Source organism: Cetorhinus maximus, chromosome 2 (genome assembly GCF_964194155.1).
Source record: "Cetorhinus maximus chromosome 2, sCetMax3.hap1.1, whole genome shotgun sequence".
Classification (NCBI taxonomy): domain Eukaryota; kingdom Metazoa; phylum Chordata; class Chondrichthyes; order Lamniformes; family Cetorhinidae; genus Cetorhinus; species Cetorhinus maximus.
The window spans coordinates 355,874-380,479 of NC_135880.1; the positions used below are offsets into that span (position 1 = coordinate 355,874).

General features: G+C 43.6%; 1 protein-coding gene across 1 annotated transcript in view; it reads left to right on the forward strand.

Annotated features, from left to right (window-relative positions):
- The window catches only part of nup155 (nucleoporin 155), a 276,126-nt gene that overhangs the window by 151,179 nt on the left and 100,341 nt on the right, over positions 1–24,606 (forward strand). Inside the window, exon 22 of the mRNA XM_078557216.1 lies at positions 24,332–24,523. Coding sequence (XP_078413342.1) covers positions 24,332–24,523 — 192 coding nt within the window. The remainder of the gene's footprint in view (positions 1–24,331; positions 24,524–24,606) is intronic.

Sequence of the window (24,606 nt, forward strand, 5' to 3'; positions counted from 1 at the left end):
GCAAGCACAGCAAGTAATTAAGAAAGCTAATGGAATGCTATCCTTTATTACGAGGGCAATTGATATAAAAGTAAGGATGTTATGCTTAGCGAGGCATTGGTGAGACCGCACCTCGAACATCGTGTGCAGTTTTGACGACCTTATTTAAGGAAGGATGTAAATGCATTGGAGGCAGTTCAGAGGAGGTTTACAAAATTGATACCTGGGATAAGAGGGTTGTCTTATGAGGAAAGGCTGGACAGACTGGGTTTGTTTTCACTGGATTTTAGTCATAGAGTTTTACAGCACGGAAACAGACTGTTTGGCCCATTGTATCCACGCTGGTCATCAAGCACCTATCTACTCTACTCCCATTTTTCAGCACTTGGCCCATAGCCCTGTATGCTATGGCGTTTCAAGTGTTCATCTAGATACTTATTAAATGTTGTAAGAGTTCCTACCTCTACCTCAGGTAGTGTGTTCCAGATTTCAACCACCCTCTGGGTGAAAAAAAAGTTTCCTCAAATCCCCTCTAAACCTCCTGCCCCTTACCTTAAATCTATGCCCCTGATAATTGACACCTCTGTTAAGGGTAAAATTTTGCATACCTCAATCAGGTCCCCCCCGCCTCAGTCTTCTCTCCTCCAAGGAAAACGACCCTAGCCTATCCAGTGTCTCTTCATAGCTGAAATGCTCCAGCCCAGGCAATATCCTGGTGAATCCCCTCTGCACCCTCTCCAGTGCAATCACATCCTTCCTATAGTGTGGCGACCAGAACTGCACACACTACTCCAGATGTGGCCGAACTAACGTTTTATACAGCTCTATCATAACCCCTCTGCTCTTGGACTCAATGCCTTGACTAATAAAGGGCAAGTATCCCATATGTCTTGTTAACCACCTTATCTACCTGCCCTCCTGTCTTCAAGGATCTATGGACATGTACACCAAGGTCCTTCTGGTCCCCTGTACTTCTTTGGGTCCTACCATTCATCGTGTATTCCCTTGCCATGTTAGTCCTCCCAAAAATGCATCACCTCACACTTTTCAGGATTAAATTCCATTTACCACTGTTCTGCCCATTTGACCAGCCTGTCTGTATCGTCCTGTAGTCTAAGGCTTTCCTCCTCGCTATTTACCACACCACCAATTTTTGTGTCATCTGCGAACTTACTGATCAAACCTCCTACATTCATCTAGATCATTAATGTACACTACAAATAGGAAGGGACCCAGCACTGAACCCTGTGGTATGCCACTGGACACAGGCTTCCAATCACAAAAACAGCCTTCGACCATTACCCTCTGCCTCCAGCCACTAAGCCAATTTTGGATCCAATTTGCCAAATTGCCCTGGACCCCATGGGCTCTTACCTTCTTGACCAGTCTCCCATGTGAGACCTTGTCAAAAGCCTTACTGGAAGTCCATGTAGACTACATCAACTACACTACCCTCATCTACACAACTAGTCACCTCCTCGAAAATTTCAATCAAATTTATTAATTTGGTTGAAGTATATAAGATCCTGAACAGTATTGACAGCTTGGATGTGGAAAGGATGTTTCCTCTTGTGTGTGAGTCCAGAACTAGGGCGTATTGTTTTAAAAATAAGGGTCGACCTTCTAGGACAGAGATGAGGAGAAATTATTTTGCTTAGAGGGTTGTGTGACTTTGGAACATTGTCTCAGAAGGTTGTGGAGGTGAGGTCACTGAATATTTTTAAGATGGAGGTAGATAGATTCGAGACCATGAACTCTCTCCTCCATCCTCACCTGCTTTTTTATCCCCTTTCTTCTACATTTGTTTTTATTTTTCATCCACTTGTTTTGTTTTTATTCATTTATCCATTGTTTTATCCCATTTTCTATCCTTTTTTCCTGCCACCGACCCCTCCCCCACCCCATCCCCTACAGGGCCATCTGTCACTTGTTCCATGTTGTTCTTTCACACAATGCTATCCTTGTTCTGCTGTAATCACGTTCTGATTTCTTACCTTTTCGCCACTATTAGCACTTTTTTTAGCACTAAACACTACCTTTAACACTCTCTTTGTCCTTTAGTTCATGACATCTTTGTCAATCCCCCCTTTGTCCCCACCTGTCACTGGCATTCTATCCAGCTCCACCTGCCCCACCCCTCTTAAACAGTGTAAATTTCATCACATTTCCATTTCTCTTCAGCTCTGAAGAAGGGACATATGGACTCGAAAAGTTAACTTTGTTTTTCTCTTTCCATAGATGCTGTCAGACCTGCTGAGTTTTTCCAGCATTTTCTATTTTTGTTTCAGATTTCCAGCAACCGCAGTATTTTGATTTTATCGTAGATAGATTCTTGTTAGACAAGGGAATCAAAGGTCATCGGGGGTAGATGGGAATGTGGAATTCGAAACACAAACAGAACATGCATAAGTGGGTCTTTTTCTGGTTGGCAGGATGTTATGAGTGGGTATGCCACAGGGATCACTGGGGCCTCAACATTTTACAATTTATACAAATGACACAAAAATTGGTAGGGTGGTAAATAGTGAGGAGGATAATCTTAGATTACAAGAGGATATAGACGGGCTGGTCAGATGGGCTGATCAGTGGCAAATGGAATTTAATCTGGATAAGTGTGAGGTGATGCACTTGGGCAGGATAAACATGGCACGAGAATACACAATGAATGGGAAGTACCGAGGATCAGAGGGACCTTGGTGTAAATGTCCACCAGCCCCGTGAGGTAGCGGGACAGGTAGATAAGGTGGTTAAGAAGGCATATGGGATACTTGCATTTATTAGCCGAGGCATAGAATATAAGAGCGGGGAGGTTATGCTGGAACTGTATAAAACGCTGGTTAGGCCACAGCTAGAGTATTGCGTGCAGTTCTGGAATCCACATTATGGGAAGGATGTGATTGCACTCGAGAGAGTGCAGAGGAGATTTATCAGGATGTTGCCTGGGCTGGAGAGTTTTAGTTATGAGGAGAGATTGGATAGACTGGGGTTATTTTCCCTGGAGCAGAGGAGATTGAAGGGGAACATGATTGAGGTGTATAAAATTATGAGGGGCATAGATAGGGTAGACAGGAAGGAGCTTTTCCCCTTGGTGGAGGGACCAATCACCAGGGGGCATAGATTTAAGGTAAGGGGCAGGAGGTTTAGAGGGGATATGAGGAAGAATTATTTCATGCAGAGGGTGGTGGGAATCTGGAACTCACTGCCTGAAAGGGTGATAGAGGCAGAAACCCTTGTAACATTTAAGAAGCATTTGGATGTGCACTTGCAATGCCCCGCTACCTTACGGGGCATACAAGGCTATGGGCCTAGTGCTGGAAAATGGGATTAGAATAGTGAGATACTTGTTTGACCAGCGCAGACTCGGTGGGCCTTTTTCTGTGCTGTTGACCTCTATGACTTGAATGAAGGGAGGTGTGATTGCTAAATTCGCTCATGACACAAAGAAAGTGAGTTGTGAAGAAGACATAAAGATGCGACAAAGGTTAAGCGATAGGTTAAGTGAGTGGACAAGGATCTGGCAAATAGAGTATAATGTGGGCAAATGTGAAATTGTCCAGTTTGGCAGAAAGAATGAAAAAGAAGCTTATTATCTAAATGGTGGGAGATTGCAGAACCCTGAGATTCAGAGGGACTTGAGTGTCCTGGTGCATGAACCACAAAAGTCTAAAATGTGGGTACAGCAGGTAATTAGGAAAGCTAATAGAATGTTATTGTTTATTATGAGGGGAATTGAATTCAAAAGTAGGGAGGTTATGCTTCAGTTATACAGTGCATTGGTGAGACCACATCTGGAGTATTGTGTACAGTGTTGGTCTCCTTATTTATGGAAGGATGTAAATGCATTGGAAGCAGTTCAGAGAAAGTTTACTAGACTAATACCTGGAATGGGTGGGTTGTCTTATGAAGAAAGGCTGGACAGGCTAGGCTCGTATCCACTGGAATTTAGAAAAGTAAGAGGCGACTTAATTGAAATCTTTAAGATCCTGAGGGGTCTTGACAGGATGGATGTGGAGAGGATGTTTCCTGTTGTGGAAGAATCTAGAACTAAGGGTCACTTTAAAAATAAGGGATTGCCCATTTAAGACAAGGGATGAGCAGAAATTATTTTTCTCATAGGTCATGAGTCTTTGGAACTCTTCCTCAAAAGGCGGGGCTAGATAGATTCTTGATAAACGAGGGAGTGAAAGGTCAACAGGGGTTGGCAGGAACGTGTAGTTGAGGTTACAATCACATCAGCCATGATCTTGTTGAATGGCCAAGCAGGCTGGAGGGACCAAGTGGCCTGCTCCAGCTCCTAATTCATATGTTTGTCTGGTTCCTTGGACAAGCACACCCCCATCTCTTTGAACATCAACATTTACATGTTTATCACCTTTTTAAAAATATTCTGTATTTTTATTCTTAGGACCAAAGTGAATAACTTCACACTTCCCTATATTGTACTCCACCTGACATCCTGTTGTCCATTCACTAAACCTGTCTATATCTCTTTGCAGTCTCTGCGTCCTCCCCGCAGTTTATCTTTCCACCTAGCTTGGTATCATCTGCAAACTTACTCATGTAAGCCATTAATATAGAAAGTAAATAGCTGAGGTCCCAGCACTGATCCTTGCGACACACCCATTATTCAGTGCCTGCCAACTTGAAAAAGCCCCATTTATGCCCACTCTAAGTCTTCTATCCATTAACCAATCCTCTATCCATGCTAATATATTACTCCCAACTTTATGAGCACTTATCTTGCCTATTAACATTTCGTGTGGCACCTTATTGAATGCCTTTTGGAAATCCAGGTATACTACATCTACCAGTTCGCCTTTATCCAACTTAGTAGTTACATCTTCAAAAAACTCGAATAAACCTGTCAAACAGGATTTCCCATCAGTAAAACCATATTGACTAGCTCTAATCATACCATGCTTTCCTAAGTGCATTGTTAAGGCTTCCTTAATAATAGATTGCAGCATTTTCCCAACAACAGATGTAAGGCTAGCTGGCAGATGTAAAGCTAACTGGCCTGTAGTTCACTGTTTTCTCTCTACCTCTTTTCTTGTTTTCTCTGTCCCTCCTTGCCTTGTCCTCTCTTGAACTAATCACATGTTCCCTCACTTGATCTTTTGCCCCCATTATTAAGTTTAAAGCCCTCTCTACTGCCCTAGGTATGTGACTTGCCAGAACACTGGTCCAAGCAGGATTCAAGTGAAGACCATCGCAAATGTACAACTCTTACTTTCCCAGCACTGGTGCCAGTTCTCCCACACCAATCTTTCAGCCTTTAGCTCTAACTTTATTAACTCAACTCCAATTTGCTTGTGGCTCAGGCAATAATCCAGATTATTCCCTTTGATGTTCTGCTTTTTAATTTAGCCCCTCGCTTCACATACTCTGTAAACAGACCCTCTTTGTTAGTCCTAACTCTGTCATTGATACCTATGTTAACCAAGACAAGTGGATTCTCCCCCTCACACCCCAAGTTCCTCTCCAGCCCAAAGGAGAAGTCCCAAGCCCTGGCTCTCAGCTGTCAGCTGCAGAGGCCATGTCTATATACCCCTGATTTTACTGTCTCCTGCTACCACTATATTTCTGTAAACTCCCCGCCACGCTTGAATTGCTTCCTTTACAATAGTGCCTTGGTCAGTTCACTCATCCATTCTTTAGCCCCTACTTTCATTCATACAGGCTGCAAGAACCTTGAACCTGTTGGACAATTGCAAGAGCTGAGGCTCCTCCATTTCTTCTACCTTCCCGGTCCTCAAACATGCCTCACTCGCAGTCACACCCTCCTGTCCCTGATCATGGACCAAACAGATGGCTATATCCAAAAGGGTATAAACCACTTACTGGAACAAAGTATCCAGGTAACTTTCCCCCTCGCAGAGGGAGGCAGTGGTGTCGTGGTATTGTCACTGGACTAGTAATCCAGAGACCCAAGGTAATGCACAGGGGACCCGGGTTCGAATCTGAATTTGAATTCAATAAAAATCTGGAATTAAAAGTCTAATGATGACCATGAAACCATTGTCAATTGTCATAAAAACCCATCTGGCTCACTAATGTCCTTTAGGGAAGGCAATCTACCATACTTACCTACATGTGACTCTAGATCACATCATAGCAATGTGGTTCACCCTTAAATGCCCTCTGGAATGACCGAGCAAGCCAATCAGTTGTATCGCAATCACTAGAAAGTCTATAACGAATGAAACCGGACGGACCACCCGGCATCAACAACAGCAAACTCAGCCCTGTTGACCCTGCAAAATCCTCCTTACTAACATCTGGGGGCTTGTGTCAAAATTGGGAGAGCTGTGTCAAGACTACTCAAGCTAACATCTGAACAGACACCACCAACACCATCCCTGGGTACGCCCTATCCCGCTGGCGGCACAGTGGTATACAGTCCGGAGGGAGTTGCCCTGGGAGTCTTCGACGTCGACTCAGGATCACATGAAGTCTCATGGCATCAGGTCAAACGTAGGCAAGGAAACCTCCTGCTGATTACCACATAACCGCTTTGCACCACACACAGCTGAAGAATCAGTAATCTTCCATGTTGAACACTACTTGGAGGAAGCACTGGGGGTGCAGAATGTACTCTGGGTGGGGGACTTCAATGTCCATCACCAAGAGTGAATCGGCAGCACCCCAACTGACTGAGCTGGTCGAGTCCTAAAAGACATGGCTGCTGGACTGGTTCTGCGGCAGGTGGTGAGGGAACCAACAAGAGGAAAAAACATACTTGACCTCATCCTCAGCAACCTGCCTGTTGCAGATGCATCTGTCCATAACAGTATCGGTAGGAGTGACCACCATGTGGAGAAGAAATTGTCGTCACATTGAGGATACCCTCCATCATGTTGGCACTATCACTGTGCTAAATGGGATGGACTTCGAACAGATCTAGCAACTCAAAACCGGGCATCCATGAAGCACTGTGGACCATCAGCAGCAGCAGAATTGTATACAACCACAATCTGTAACCTCATGGCCCGGCATATTCCCCACTCTACCTTTATCATCAAGCCAAGGGATCACCTCTGGTTCAATGAAGAATGCAGGAGGGCATGCCAGGAACAGCCCCAGACATACCTAAAAATGATGTGTCAACCTGGTGAAGCTACAACACAGGACTAAGACCATAAGACGTAGGAGCAGAAGTAGGCCATTCAGCCCCTCAAGTCTGCTCCGCAATTCAGTGAGATCATGGCTGATCTGATAACCCTCAACTCCACTTTCCTGCCTTTGCCCCATAACCTTTGATTCCTTTACTGATTAAAAATCTGTCTGTCTCAGTCTTGAATATACTTAACAACCCAGCCTCTACAGCCCTCCGTGGTAAAGAATTCCACAGATTACCTACCCTCTAAGAGGAACGTCTGCCATTGTTCATCAACCATCTTTTCTGCTAAACTCCTTTCCCAGTCCACTCCAGCCAACTCTGCCCTCATTCCTTTGTAATTACCCTTATTTAAGTTTAGCACAGCTGTTTCCGACCCAAGTTTCTCACTTTCAAACCGAATGCTAAATTCTACCACGTTATGGTTACTGTTTCCTAGGGATCTTTTACTCTGAGATCATTTATTAACCCTGCCTCATTACACATTACCAGATCCAAAATAGCCTGATCCCTGGTTGGAACCATAACATATTATTCTAGGAAACTGTCCCTAATACATTCTATGAATTCTTGCTCATGGCTAGCTCTGCCAATTTGATTTTCCCAATCTACATGAAGATTAAAGTTGCCCATGATTAATGTACTGCCTTTTTTACATGCCCTCATTATCTCCTGATTTATTCTCTGTCCTACAGCATAGATACTGTTAGGGGGCCAATGGACTACTCCCACCAGTGTCGTCTTCCCCTTGTTATATCTTAACTCCACCCATATGGATTCTACATCCTCCGATCCAAAATCATTCCTTGCTGTCGTACTTATTCCATCTAGTACTAACAAAGCTACCCCACCACCCTTTCCTTCCTGCCTATCCTTTTGAAAAGTCACATGCCCCTGAATATTTAGTAGCCAGCTTTGATCTCTTTGTAACCATGCCTCTGCACTGGCTGTAAGATCATACCCATTAACCTCTATTTGTGCCATTAATTCATTTATTTTGTTCCAAATACTCCATGCATTTAAGTAAAGAGCCATTAATTTAGCCTTTTCATCATTTTTTCCGCCCCTTGACCCTATTTGCTGCTGTTTTTTTAATGTTTGTACACTTTGTCCCTTCCTGTCACACTCTGGGTATCATTGCTTAAATGGCTGCCCTGCAATGCTGCCAAATTCTTTTGCTTTGTAAGCCTACGTATCATCTCTCCAGAACTCTTCCCCCCCCCCCCCTATTTAGTTGAAAGCTCTGTCTACAGCCCTAGTTATTCGATTTGCCAGGACACTGGTCCCAGCACCATTCAAGTGAAGCTTGTCTCACCATAACAGCTCCCTTCTACCCCAGTGCTGGTCTTGTGTGACAAACAGCGTAAGCAACAAGTGATAGACAGAGCTAAGCGACCCCACAACCAACGGATCAGATCTAAGCTCTGAAGTTCTGCCATGTACAATCATGAATGGTGGTGGACAATTAAACAACTCACTGGAGGAAGAGGCCCCAGGTATATCCCCATCCTCAATGATGTGGGAGCCCAGCACATCAGTGCAAAAGATAAGGCTGAAGCATTTGCAACAATCTGCAGCAAGAAGTGCCAAGTGGATGATTCATCTTGGCCTCCTCCTGAGATCTCCAGCATCACAGATACCAGTCTTCATCCAATTTGATTCACTCCATGTGATATTAAGAAACGGCTGAAGGCACTGGATACTGCAAAGGCTATGGGCTCTGACAGCATATCGGCAATAGCAATGAAGATTTGTGCTCCAGAACTTGCCGCGCCCCTAGCCAAGCTGTTCCAGTACAGCTAGAACGCTAATATCTACCTGGCAATGTTGGAAAATTGCCCAGGTGTGTCCTGTACACAAAAAGCGGGACAAATCCACCCGGCCAGCTACTGCCCCATCAGTTTACTCTCGACTGTCGTTCAAGTGATGGAAGGGGTCATCAACAGTGCTATCAAGGGGCACTTGCTTAGCAATAACCTGCTCACTGGCGCTTGGTTTGTGTTCGGCCAGGGCCACTCAGCCTGTGACCTCATTAGGGCCTTGGTTCAAACATGGACAAAAAAGTTGAACTCCCGAGGTGAGAGTGACTGCCCTTGACATCGAGGCAGCATTTGACCGAGTGTGGCATCAAGGAGCCCTAGCAAAACTGGAGTCATACCTAGCACAAAGGAAGATGGTTGTGGTTGTTGGAGGTCAAATATCTCATCTCCAGGACATCACTGCAGGAGTTCCACAGGGTAGTGTCCTCAGCCCAACCATCTTCAGCTGCTTCATCAATGACCTTCCTTCCATTATAAGGTCAGAAGTGGGGATGGTCACTGATGATTACACAATGTTCACCATTCCTGACTCCTCAGATACTGAAGCATGTCCAAATGCAGCAAGACCTGGACAATATCCAAGCTTGGGCTGACAAGTGGCAAGCAATATTTGTGCCACTCAAGTGCCAGGCACTGAACATCTCCAACAAGAGTCTAACCATCAGCCCTCGACATTCAATGGCATCATCACTGAATCCCCCACTATCAACATCCTGGGGGTTGCCATTGACCAGAGAATGAACCAGATCAGCCATGTAAATATTGTGGCTCCAAGAGCAGGTCAGAGGCTAGGAATACTGCGGTGAGTAACTCATCTCCTGACTCCCCAAAGCCTGCCCACCATCTCAAAAACAGAAATACCTGGAAAAACTCAGCAGGTCTGGCAGCATCGGCGGAGAAGAGCACAGTTGACGTTTCGAGTCCTCATGACCCTTCAACAGAACTAAGGGTTAAGGTTAGGAGCACAAGTCAGGACTGTGATAGAATACTCCGCACTTGCCTGGATGAGTGGAGCTCCAACAACACTCAAGAAACTCAACACCATCCAAGACAAAGCAGCCCACTTGATTGGCACCACATCCACAAACATTCACTTCCACCAGCACCAATGCACAGTGGCAGCAGTGTGTACAATCTACAAGATGCACTGCAGGAACTCATCAAGACTCCTCAGACTGCATCTTCCAAACCCACGACTGCTTGCATCTAGAGGGACAAGGGCAGCAGATATTTGGGAACAGCACCACCTGCAAGTTCCCCTCCAAGCCCTACACCACCCTGACTTGAAAATATATCGCTGTTCCTTCATGTTCAAAGGGTCAAAATCCTCCCAGACAACACTGTGGGTGCATATACACCACATGGACTGCAGCAGTCCTGGAAGGCAGCTCACCAGCACCTTCTCAAGGGCAACTAGGGATGGGCAATAAATGCTGGCCTGGCCAGTGACACCCGCATCCCATGAATGAATAAAAAAACAAGTGTTGCAGTATTTGTAGCTTGGCCTCCAGCTCAGTGACTCTAAGCAGAAGTTCCTCTAGCCGCAGACATTTACTGCAGATGTGTTTGTCTTCGATCACACAAGTGTCCACGAACTCCGACATTTTGCAGATGCCACACGTCATATGCCCTGCCATCTTTATAAGATTTAATTAATTAATCGTTTTACTGATTAAATTTCAATTAATGTTTCTAGTCCTGCCTCTGCTTATATTCTTTTTATTTCAATCAATGTTCTACTTTTCCCAATTGAAATTCCCTAATTAAGATAAATCGGAGTACTTACCAACCAACCTAGTAAGCCTTACTATTATTCGTAACCCTTACTACTACTAATAAAACCTTACAATTAGTAAAATTACCCAAATTTTGAAAGATGAATGAGAAAAATGCCTACCACTCGATCAAATCCCTGTTTTCTGTGACAGAATCACAGAATCTTTACAGTGCAGGAGGAGGTCCTTCGGCCCATCGAGTTTGCACTGGCTCGCTGAAAGAACATTCTACCTAATCCCACTCCCCTGCCTTATCCCTGTAACCTTGCACATTCTTTCTGACATCTTAGAACATGGTTGGTCTGCTCTGAAGCCATGGATTGGGCTGAACTGGATAGCTCTTTTAGGTGCTGCTGTCTGCCTCTGCGTTCTCTTCTCTCCCACTCTTTTAACTGCTGTTTTCTCCATGTCTTCCTCTCTCCTGCACTTTGAGGTGCTGATGTCTGTATCTAGATCCTCCTCTCTCCTCTTGCAGGTGTTGCTGTCTGTCTCTGGGAGAGGCTGGTTCATTGAATATATTTAAGACAGAGTTGGACAGATTTTAGATTGACAAGGGAGTTAAGGGTTATATGGGGGAGAGGCAGGAAAGTGGAGTTAAGGCCACAGTAAAATCAATCATGATCATTTTGAATAATGGAGCAAGCTTGATGGGATGAATAGCCTACTCCTCCTTTCTTATGATCTCACGACAGACTTTGAGGAGTCAGGAGTTGAGGTACACGCCTCAGAATTCCCAGCTTCTGACCTGCCTTTGTAGCCACAGTATTTATATGGCCAGTCCAGCTCAGTTTCTGGTCAGTGATAACCCCAGGATGTTGATAGTGGGGGATTCAGTGATGGTAATGCCATGTCATGGGGCGATGGTTAGATTGTCTCTTGTTGGAGATGGTCATGGCCTGGCACTTGTGTGGTGCAAATGCCACTTGCCACTTGTCAGCCCAAACCTGGATGTTGTCCAGGTCCTGCTGCACATAGACATGGACTGCTTCAGTATCTGAGTCGCAAATGATGCTTAACATTGTACAATCATCAGCGAACATCCCCACCTCTGACCTTATGATGGAAGGAAGGTCATTGATGAAGCAGCTGAAGATGGTTGGGCCAAGGACACTACCCTGAGGAACTCCTGCAGGGATGCCCTGCGACTGAGATGATTGACCTCAAACATCCGCAATCATCTTCCTTTGTGCTAGGTATAACTCCAATCTGTGGAGAATTTTCCCTCGATTCCCATTGACTCCAGTTTTGCTAAGGCTCCTTGATGCCACACTCGGTCAAATGTGGCCTTGATGTCAAGGGCAGTCACTCTCACTTCAGTGACACTCACATTCCAGGAACAAATGTTTTTTAAAAAGTGTGGGATGGTGCAGCTGAGCTAGAAGATGAGCCATACTTTTACTGAGGGGCCAAGCATGCTTGAGAAGCCGAAGATCCTGCTTCCATTTTTTTGATATTTTGTCAAAGTGCCTATGCAAGACCTTTGGATTCCTTTTTGTATGAACCACCCGTACTTTCTCTTTGCCTGTTCAGGACTGGAGAGGAACTTGCGGTGGGAGGGGGGGATCCAGTGATCATGGTCCATGTAGGTACCAACGGCATAGACAGGATGAGGAAGGAGTTTCTGCATAAGTCAGTATGACGAGCTAGGCACTAAATTAAGAAGCAGAACCTCAAAGGTAATAATTTCTAGATTATTACCTGAGCCACGCGTAAATTGGCATAGAACAAATAAGATGAGAGAAATGAATGCGTGGCTTAAAGACTGGTGTGGCAGAATTGGGTTCCGGTTTGTGGGGCACTGGCACCAGTATTGGGGAAAGTTGGATCTTTACCTTGGAATGGTCTATACCTGAGTTGTACTGGGGCTAATGTCTTCGCGAGCCATCTAACTAGGGAAGTAGAGAGGATTTTAAACTGAATAGTAGGGATAAGGGATCAAATTTGGGAAGATGTAAACCAAAGAGTAGAGACAAGGCAAGAGAGACAGGGAAACGATAGACTGTGACAGGAAGAGACAGAGAGTACAAATCTAAGAGTAAATCAACAGTTAAGGCTGGATGTGACAAAAATAATAAATGGACAAAACTAAAGGCTCTGTAGCTAAAAGCATGTAGCATTTGAAAGAAAACAGATGAACTGACTGCAAATAGAAATAAGTAAGTACGATCTGACAGAGCCATGGCTACTAGATGACATAGATTGGGATCTGAATATTGATGGGTATGTGACATTCAGGAAGTTAGGAAAAGGTGGAGAGGTTAATTAATGATATAATTAATGACGGCATTAGCACATTAGAGAGAGATGAGCTAAGTCCATGAAACCAGGATGTAGAAATGGTTTGGGTTGAGATGAGGAATGATAAAGGCAAGAAGTCACTTGTAGAAGTGGTGTACAGGCCTCCTAATTGTAACTGCACGGTAGGACAGGGTATAAAAGAAGAGATAATGGGAGCATACCAGAAAGGCACAGCAATAATTATGAGGGATTTAAATCTACATATAGACTGGAAAACTCAGATGGGCAAAGGTAGCGTGGATGAGGAATTCATAGAATGTTTTCAGGATAGTTTCTTAGAACAGCACGTTCTGGAGCCAACCAGAGAGCATACTATATTAGACCTGGTATTGTGCAATGAAATAGGATTAATTGATAACCTCCTACTGAAGGTACCCCTAGGTAGCAGCAATCATAATATGATTGAATTTTACATTCATTTTGAGGGAGAAACTAGTGCGTCCAAGACTCGTATTTTAAACTTAAATAAGGGCAATTATGAGGGCATGAAAGCAGAGCTAGCAAAAATGAACTGGCAAATGAGCTTAAGGTCAATAGAAGTTTAATGGCAGACATTTAATGGGACATTTTAGAATACACAAAGTATACATTCCGATGAGAAAGAAAAGTTCCAAGGGGAGGACACACCATCTTTGGTTAACTAAGAAAGTTAAAGACAGTATCAAACTTAAAGAAAAAGCATATCATTACACAAATATGGGTGGCAGGGCAGAAGATTGGAAAGAATATAAAGAATAGAGTGTGAGAGAAAGTTAGCTAGTAATATAAAGATGGATAGTAAGAGTTTCTATAGATATTTAAATAAAATAGTTAACAAAGTGAAAGATCATTGGTCCCATGGAGAGTGCGTCTGGGTAATTGATAACAGAAAGTAGAGAGATGGTGGATGAATTAAACAGGTATTTTGCTTCAATCTTCACCATTGAGGACATGAGTAACATCCCGGAAATAGCTGTAAATCAGGAAATGGAAGGGAGGGAGGAACTCGGTGGAAAATTACAATCATCAGGGAAGTGGTATTGACAAATTGTTGGGCTGTGGGGCTGACAATTCCCCAGGTCTGGATGGACTTCACCCTAAGGTCTTGAAAGAAGTGGCTAGTGAGATAGTTGATGCAAACTGGTTTTAATTTTCCAAAATTTTCTAGATTTGGGGAAGGTTCCATTGAAACAATTATTCGGGATAGCATTAGTAGTCACATGGAAAAATATGGGTTGATAAGGTCTGACAAATACATGAATAGGATGGGAATAGAGGGATACGGACCCCGGAAGTGCAAAATGTTTTAGTTGACGGGCAATATGATCGGCGCAGGCTTGGAGGGCCGACGGGCCTGTTCCTGTGCTGTACTTTTCTTTGTTCTTTGAAGAGCCAGCATGGATTTCTAAAGGGGAAATCGTGTTTGTTAAACTTGAAGTTTTTTGAAGAGGTAACAGAAAAGGTCGATGAGGGTAATGCTGTTGATGTGGTGTACATGGACTTTCAAAAGGCATTTGACAATGTGCCATGCAACAGAGAAAAGTTATTGCTCAGGGAATAAAAGGAACAGTAGCAACGTTGATACAAAATTGGTTGAAAAATAGGAAGCAGAGAGTAATGGTCAATGGATCTTTTTGGGCTGAAGGAAGGTTTGTAGTGGAGTTCCCTAGGGCTCGGTATTGAAACTCTTGCTTTTCCTGATATATATCAGGATCTTGGTGTGCAGGGGGCAGTTTCAAAATTTGCGGACGATACGAAGCTTGGGAGTGTTGTAAACTGTGAGGAGGATGGTGTGGAACTTCAAGAGGACATAGACAAGTTGGTGGAGTGGGCAGATAGGTGGCAGATGAAGTTCAATGTGGAGAAGTGTGAGGTGATGCATTTTGGTAGGAAGAGCATGGACAGACAATATAAATAAGGGATGACATTTTGAGGAGGGTGCAGGAGCAAAAAGACTTGGGTGTATATGTGCATAGATCATTGAAGGCAGCAGGACAGGTGTAGAGAGCAGCTAATAAAAGATATTATCTTGGGTTTTATTAATAGGGGCATAGAGCACAAGAAGAACGAGCTTATGCTGAATTTATATAAGACAATCATTCAACCTCAACTGAGTATTATGTACGGTTCTGGGGCTTGATAATCTACATCCCAGAAAACTTAAGGAAGTGGCCCTAGGAATAGCGGATGCATTGGTGGTCATCTTCCAAGATTCTATAGACTCAGGAACAGTTCGTACAGTTTGGAAGGTAGCTAATGTAACCCCACTATTTAAAAAGGGAGGTAGAGAGAAAACAGGGAATTTTAGACCAGTCAGCCTGACGCTGGTAGAGGGGAACATCCTAGTGTCCATTTTAAAAGATTTAATAGCTGAACACGTGGAAAATAGTGGCAGAATCAGAGAGAGTCAGTATGGATTTACGAAAGGTAAGCATGCAGGTGCTACAGGCTGTAAAGAAGGCAAATGGCATGTTGGCCTTCATAGCCAGAGGATTTGAGTACAGGAACAGGGATGTCTTGCTGCAATTGTACAGGGCCTTGGTGAGACCACACCTGGAATATTGTGTGCAGTTTTGGTCTCCTTATCTGAGGAAGGATGTTCTTGCTATAGAGGGAGTGCAGCGAAGGTTTACCTGACTGATTCCTGGGATGGCGGGACTGACGTATATGAGGAGAGATTGAGTTGGTTAGGATTATATTCGCTGGAGTTCAGAAGAATGAGGGGGGATCTCATAGAAACCTATAAAATTCTAACAGGACTAGACAGGGTAGATGCAGGAAGGGTGTTCCCTATGGTGGGGATTCCAGAACCAGGGGTTACAGTCTGAGGATACGGGGTAGACCATTTAGGACTGAGATGAGGGGAAATTTCTTCACCCAGAGAGTGGTGAGCCTGTGGAATTCACTACCACAGAAAGTAGTTGAGACCAAAACATTGTATGTTTTCAAGAAGGAGTTAGATATGGCTCTTGGGGCGAAAGGGATCAAAGGATATGGGGAGAAAGCGGGAGCAGGCTATTGAGTTGGATGATCAGCCATGATCAGAATGAATGGCGGAGCAGGCTCAAAGGTCCGAATGACCTACTCCTGCTCCTAGTTTCTATGTTTCTATTATAGGAAGGATGTGAACACGTTGGAGAGAGTGCAGAAGAGGTTTACAAGAATGGTTCCAGGGATGAGAAACTTCAGCTATGAGAACAGATTGGAGAGATTGGGACTATTCTCCTTGGAGAGAAGAAGCCTAAGAGGAGATTTGATAGAGATGGTCAAAATCATGAGGGGGCTGGACAGAGTAGATAGGACCAAGATAGCTCGTAAAAGGATCAAGAACGCGATGGCACAGGTTTAAAACGATTTGCAATAGAAGCAAATGTGATGTGAGAAAAAAATTTTTACACAACTGGTTTGAGTCTAGAATGCATTGCCTGGAAGTGCAGTGGAGGCAGGTTCAAATGAGGCATTCAAGATGATTATTTGAATAGAAACAATGTGCAAGGGTATGGGGAAAAGGTAGGGCAATGGCACTCAGTCATAATGATCATTTGGAGAGCCAGTGCAGACACGATGGGCCGAATAGCCGCCTTCTGTGCAGTTAAAGTTCTGTGATTCTGAGATTGGAAAATAGCAAATATAACTCCTTTATTCAAAAAGGGAGGAAGACAGAAAGCAGGAAACTATAGACCAGTTCGTCTAACATCTGTCATAGGGAAAATATTAGAAGCTATTATGAAAGATGTTATAGCAGGGCACTTAGAAAAATTCAAGGCAATCAGGCAGAGTCAATATGGTTTTATTAAAAATCATGTTTAACCAATTTATTGGAATTCTTTGAAGGAGCCACGTGTGCTATTGATAAAGGGGAACCAGCGGATGTACTGTACTTAGATTCCCAGAAGGCATTTGATCAAGTGCCACATCAAAGGTTATTTCAGAAAATAAAAGCTCATGGTGTAGGGGGTAACATATTGGCATGGATAGAAGATTGGCTAGCTAACATGCAGCAGAAAGATGGCATAAATGGGTCTTTTTCTGGTTGACAGGATATGATGAGTGATGTGCCACAGGGATCAGTGTTGGGGCCTCTTTTTACAATTTATATAAATGACTTGGATTAAGGATCGAAGCAATGGTTGCTTAATTTTGGATTCAAAATTGGCTTAGTTGTAGGAGGCAGAGGGTGATGACGGAAGGATGCTTTAGTGACTGGAAGCCCGTGTCCAGTGGCGTACCACAGGGATCTGTGCTGGGTCCCCTATTATTTGTCATTTATATAAATGACATAGATGACTATGTGGGGGGTAGGATTAGTAAGTTTGCGGATGACACAAAGATTGGCTGGGCGGTTAACAGTGAGGTTGAGTGTCTTGGGCTACAGGAAGATATAGACGGGATGGTCAAATGGGCAGATAAGTGGCAGATGGAATTTAACCCTGAAAAGTGTGCGGTGACACACTTTGGAAGGAGTAATTTGACAAGGAAGTATTCAATGAACGGCATGACACTAGGAAGTTCTGAGGAACAAAGGGACCTTGGTGTGGGTGGTAATGGTCTGGAATGCGCTGCCTGGGAGGATGGTGGAGGCGGGTTGCCTCACATCCTTTAAAAAGTACCTGGATGAGCACTTGACACGTCATAACATTCAAGGCTATGGGCCCAGTGCTGGTAAATGGGATTAGGCAGGTAGGTCAGGTGTTTCTCACGTGTCAGTGCAGACTCGATGGGCTGAAGGGCCTCGCCTGCACTGTGATTCTGTAAATTTGCTGATGACACAAAGATATGAAAATAAGTTGTGAAGAGGACGTAAAGTGACATAGATAGGTTAAGTGAGTGGGCAAAGATCTGGTAAATGGAGTATAATGTGGGCAAATGTGAAATTCTTCATTTTGGCAGGAAGAATAAAAAGAAGCTTATTATCTAAATGGTGAGAGATTGCAGAGCTCTGAGATTCAGAGGGATCTGGGTGTCCTCGTGCATGAATCACAAAAGGTTAGTATGCAGGTTCAGCAGGTAATTAGGAAAGCTATAATTTATTGTGCGGGGAATTGATTACAAAAATAGGGAGGTTATGCTTCAGTTGCACAGGACATTAGTGAGGCAGCTTCTGTAGTACTACATACGGCACTGGTCTCCTTATTTAAAGAAATATGTAAGTGCATTGGAAGCAGTTCAGAGAAGGTTTGCTAGACTAATACCAGGAATGGGTGGTTGTCTTATGAGGAAAATGAGGCAGATTAGGCTGGTATCCAGTGAAATTTAGACGGGTAAGATGCGACTTGATTGAAACATAAGATCCTATGGGGATGCAGAGAGGAAGTTTCCTCTTGTGGGAGACTCTAGGACTAAGGGTCATTGTTTAAAAATAAGGGGTTGCTCGTTTAAGACAGAGATGAGAAATTTTTTTCTCTGAAGGTTGAGTCTTTAGAACTCTGCTTCCACCGCCTTTTGAGGAAGAGTCTTTGAATATTTTTAAGGCAGAGCTAGATAGGTTCTTGATTAACAAGGGGGTGAAAGGTTATCGGGGGTAGGCAGAAATGTGGGGTTGAGGTCACATTCAGATCAGCCATCATCTTTTTAAATGGCAGAGCAGGCTCGAGGGGTGGAGTGGCGCAATCCTACTCCTAATTCCTATGTTTGTATTTTCACGATTCCTTCACCCCAGCAATATCTTTGCAGATAAAGACAAATTCAGAAAGGTAAAACAACTTATAATGACTATTCTGTATTATAATATTCAAGGTGAGTATGCGGTATATTTGAATTAACAGGCAGAACTATGATCAGGTACACCGCACTCCAAAGTAAATGACAGATGCGACCCAAGCAGATTCCATGGATTCCTCAACAACCTGTCACTCTGAGCGAACTTGTCTCAAGGGTTTCCAACCTCCCAAGTTTGAAGAACTTACCTTGGAATTTTCTCCAAACATCGTTCCCACTTGTATAGCTTCAAGAAGGACCCACTTCCAAGGTTTCAGTCTCACCTTCTGAGATTCCTTTCCTCTGGACCTCCACTGAAGCTTCACCTTCCAAGCACAATTTCGACCTCCGGCTGTACCAAGCAGAATACAATTGCTCCGAAAGGGTACGTTTGCCTCCATGGCCCACAGCACAGAGTCACCAGCCGTTGGCTGCCCTCTCGGATCTTCTGGGCTTTTCTCAAGTCCATTTGGCTTCAAGTCTGCTGCTCGCAGCTTTCTCTTTAATTCAGAGCCTGTTTTTCTGATCCTTTCTCTCAGCTTTATTTAACAACATGTGTTTCTGATCTCTGTCCTTGCCCCTTACCTTGGACCTCCTCCTGGTACCTCTTGCTGTCCCAGTCCCTGATTTTGGAACTTCTCGCTGTCCCACTCTCCATGCCCTGCTCCTTAAGGCACTATCCTTCTAATGGCGCTCTATGTCAGGTCACCTGACCTGCAGTTGCGTGCCACTTGACTTTGCTTTTTTCCCCTCTGCATGCGCAGTGCATGTTCCTGACTGGCGCATACGTAGAAGCCCCGAGGCCCACCAGAAACTGTAGTTTCCGAACCTTGGTTTCAAATCGGCAGTTGAGGTAAGTAATTTTGTTAAAGCAGGTACAGCAAGTGATTCGGAAGGCAAATGGAATGTTGGCATTTATTGCAATGGGAATTGAGTAAAAAAGTAGAGAAATGTTGCTGCAGCTGTACAGGGCCTTAGATCACATCTGGAGTTTTGTGTACAGCTTTGGTCTTGTTACTGAAGAACGGATATAATTGCATTCAAAACAGCTCAGAAAAGGTTCACTCAACTGATACTTGGGATGGAAGTAGGAGGTTATCTTATGAGGAAAGATTGGGCCTGTATCTGTTGGAGTTTAGAAGAATGAGGGGTGATCTCATTGAAACATAAAATCCTAAGGAGACTTGTCAGGGTGGATACCAGAAGGACGTTTTCCCTTGTGAGACAGACTAGAATTAGGGGACACATAAAAATTAGGGTCTCCCATTTAAGTCTGAGATGAGGGGAAATTTTTTTCCTCTCACAGGGTCATTAGTCTGTGGTATTCTCTTCCACAGGGAACAGTGGAGGCTGTGTCATTGAATATGTTCTAGGCTGAGTTAAACAGATTTTTGATCAAAAAGGGGGTCAAGGGTTATGAGAGACAGACAGAAATTGGAGTTGTGGTTGTCATGAAGCTATTATTGTACATAATATTTTGGAAAATATTTTTCTTTTAAAGTAGAGGTTTAGTCTGTGGGTGTATCTTAATTGGATTAAAGCCAGCTAGTCTGGGTGTTTTGATATGTACTAGTTTTGATATGTAAGGGAGATAGCATGCATTTGTATTTTTTGAATGGAGCATTCAAGAAGTGGGGTGAAAACTTAACGCTTATCTAACAGATACCAAGCTATATGTTTATATTACTAATAAAATTGGTATTATGGCTGGCTAAATGGTGAAAAACTACAGGCAGTAGAAACTTGAATGTCCAGATACATAGATCGTTAAAATGTCATTCTATTGTTAAATGTTATTTAAGGAAGGATGTAAATGCGCTGGAAGCAGTTCAGAAAAGGTTGACTAGACTATCACAGAATTGTTACGACGCAGGAAGAGGCCGTTCGGCCCATCAAGTCTGCATTGGCTCTCCAAATGAGCATTGTGACTTATTGCCATTCTCCTGCCTTTTCTCCGTAACTCTGCACTCTGTTCCTATTTAAATAATCATCTAATGCCCTCTTGAATGTCTCAATTGAACCTGCCTCCACCACACTTCCAGGCAATACCTGAAATGGGTGGTGTTAGGAAAATAAAAAATTTTCATAATGTTATTGGAATTTATTATAAGGTAGGAATATTGCGAGTGTGTATGCGGGGGTTGGAGGACTTAATTGAATTAAAGACAGCTGGTCTGAAGGCTTTGATGATCAGAGGAGAAGCTAGGTTTGAAATGTTAAATAGGTAAACATGGCTAAAGTTTTAGAATATGAAGAGTAATGGGGAAAATTTGCATTTTTAGATAAACCAGAATAATTTGAATTTCAAAAGAGGTGGTGAAATGTTACACTTAGCTAGAAGAAGCCAAACAGGGTATTTATTTTTCCCAAAGCTTACTGCTAAAATTGGTACTATGAAAGAGTTTTATTATTAGAAAAGTAGATTTGAGAAGACACATTGGGACAATGGGATTTACGTTAAAAAAGGGAGAAACCTGTATAAAGGAGATGAGGCTGTATGTAAGAGGAAGGCATTCTTAGATCGAACAAGTGTGAAAAGCCTCTAAGCCTCAAGTTGATATCTAAACGAGCTGAAGTAAAGAAAACTCACTTTAAATTTGACTGTTCAGGGTATCGTTTTACTTTGCCTGGATCTTTTTAATTCTATGTTGTTTTACTATTGCCTTAATGGAGGTGTAACTGGGAGTTAGATTAAGTAGGGGAGCTAGGAGTTATCATAGTAGTAATTTGTAAACCTATGGATGTGCTTAAGATTTTTTTTATTAATAAAGGTTTAATTAAGTTTTGTAAGAAACCTATAAGACTCGGTCTTATTACTACTGAATTCAAGGCACACATCTCAAAATCAATACAAATTGTAAAATAGTTGTGGCAGTTGTTTCAAGGTTCCCTTTGGGATTTGAACAGCTCAGCATTTACTATCTGCTGTACCACAACCGTTGGGTTGTCTTATGAGGAAAGGTTGAAAAGGCTAGGCTTGTATCCACTAGAGTTTAGAAGAGTTGAAAAGTGACTTGATTGAAACATTTAAGATCCTGAGGGGTCTTGACAGGGTGGATGTGGAGATGTTTCCTCTTGTGGGAGAATCTAGAACTAGGGGTCACTGTTTAAAAATAAGGGGTCACCCATTTAAGACAGAGATGAGGAGAAAGTTTTTCTCTGAGGGTTGTGAGCCCTTGGAACTCTCTTCCTCAAAAGGCGGTGGAAGCAGAGTCTTTGAATATATTTAATATTTTTAATTTGTGTGTTCATGAACAAGTACAGAAAAAAATCAAAAATGGATTGCTGGCCTTTATATCTAAAGGAATGGAATACAAGCGAGGGTAGAAGCAATAAATCCCTATTTAAGACCGTACCCATTGGACTGTGAGCAGTTCTTGGCACCACATCTCCTTTTAGGAAGGAATTTGTTTTATTCTTTCCCAGAAAATAATGGCGCTTGAAGGAGTATAGCATAGATTTACCAGAATCTAACTCCAGGGTTTAAATTGAGAGATTTCACAACCTAGGGCCCCTGTTCTAAGTTTCACCTCAAGATTTTTTTTCCTTCCCTTTCTTTGCTGAATACCTTGTCTCCAGGGGGATGAAACATCCAGTCCTTTTATTGAGTCAGGCTTTGGTAGTCCTAGGACAATAGAAATAAAAACAAAAAGCTAAAAGCTACTGCGGATGCTGGAAATCCAAAACAAAACAAAAACAGAATTACCTGGAAAAACTCAGCAAGTCTGGCAGGGGGAAGGAGCCTCCGTCGCATCTGTTCTGATGACGCTACCTTCAAAAACAGCTCCTCTGACATGTCCTCCTTCTTCCTTAACAGAGGTTTTCCATCCACGGTCGTTGACAGGGCCCTCAACCGTGTCCGGCCCATATCCCGCGCATCCTCCCTCACGCCTTCTCCTCCTTCCCAGAAACATGATAGGGTCCCCCTTGTCCTCACTTATCACCCCACCAGCCTCCGCATTCAAAGGATCATCCTCCGCCATTTCCGCCAACTCCAGCATGATGCCACCACCAAACACATCTTCCCTTCACCCCCCTTGACGGCATTCCGTAGGGATCGTTCCCTCCGGGACACCCTGGTCCACTCCTCCATCACCCCCTACTCCTCAACCCCCACTTATGGCACCTCCCCATGCCCACGCAGAAGATGCAACACCTGCCCCTTCACTTCCTCTCTCCTCACCGTCCAAGGGCCCAAACACTCCTTTCAAGTGAAGCAGCATTTCACTTGCATTTCCCCTAACTTAGTCTACTGCATTCGTTGCTCCCAATGCGGTCTCCTCTACATTGGAGAGACCAAACGCAAACTGGGCGACCGTTTTGCGGAACACCTGCGGTCTGTCCGCAAGAAAGACCCAAACCTCCCTGTCGCTTGCCATTTTAACACTCCACCCTGTTCTCTTGCCAACATGTCTGTCCTTGGCTTGCTGCATTGTTCCAGTGAAGCCCAACGCAAACTGGAGGAACAGCACCTCATCTTCCGACTAGGCACTTTACAGCCCTCTGGGCTGAATATTGAATTCAACAACTTTAGATCTTAAACTCCCCCTCCCCCCATCCCCACCCCGTTTCTTTTCCCCCCCCACCCGCTTTTTTTTTCAATAATTTATATAGATTCTTCTTTCCCCACCTATTTCCATTATTTTTAAATCTAAAACTAAAACCTTTAGTCTTTCCACCCCACCCCCACTAGAGCTGTACTTTGAATATCCTGTATTCCATTCTTAATTAGCACTTTTCTCAGACAAAGACCACCACCTTCAACACCTCTTTGACCCTTTTGTCTCTGACATCTTTTGATTATCTGCTCACACCACACCCTCAATGTGTCTCTTCCCCCCCGCCCCCCACCCACCTTAAACCAATTTATATTTCTCCCTTGTTGAAACTATGCTGCAGTTCTGCCGAAGGGCCATGGAGGCTCGAAACGTTGACTGATTTCTTCTCCGCCGATGCTGCCAGACTTGCTGAGTTTTTCCAGGTAATTCTGTTTTTGTTTTGTCTAGGACAATAGAAAGCCATTTATACCCTTGAACCTGTTCCAAAATTCGGTGAGATCATGACATTTGCCCTCGTTCCCTTAATATGTGGTTGACAAAAATCCATCAATCTCAGATTTAAAATTAACAATTGATTCAGCATCATTACCTTGCTCGTTAACCAATACATTGGGAGCATTTCAATTTGCAGAAGAGAGTTTGCAAACTTCTATCACACTTTGAGTGTACTTGTGTTTCCTAATTCCACTCCTGACTGATCTGGCTCGAGTTTTTAGGTTATGCCTCCTCGTCTTAGACTCAGCAGAGATAGTTTCCCTCTGTTTACTCTATCTGTTCTCTGTAATATCTCAATTTCATATCTTAACACCATATTGCGATGTGGTTATTTGTGCCTGTCATTAACCAACCTTATAAACCATAGTTTGTGCAGTTACGCAGACACTCCAAATCTAACACAGACTTCCCCTGTATTTTCTGTGATCCTAACTAATTTAAATGACTTCTAACTCTGTCTCTCCCAAACCCCTGTGCATCTTGTTTGTGTCTTGTTTCTATTTTATAATGTTTACACCTTGGTATGAAGCAAGTTATTTTAAACCCCCAATGGATAAACTCCATTGTGGAGTCTGAGCTCCATTGATGAGCCTGTGTTTTGACTTTTTGCAGGAGCTCCAGGAACAGTTGAAATCAACACCATTCCGGGACTTGGTTATTCGAGGGAAGGAGTTGTGTGGGGCACTCATTACCTCTCTTATCAACCGATATATTGGGGACAACGCCTCGGTCGACGCCATCAGTAAACATCTGAGGGACACTTGTCCCCTGCTGTACAGCAACGACGACGCAGTGTGTTCCAAGGTATGGGCAGATGGTCAGGCAGGGGCTGTGGTCAGGAACTGGAGGCCAGGAGCTTAGTCAAAGCATAGGTTATCTTATTTCCT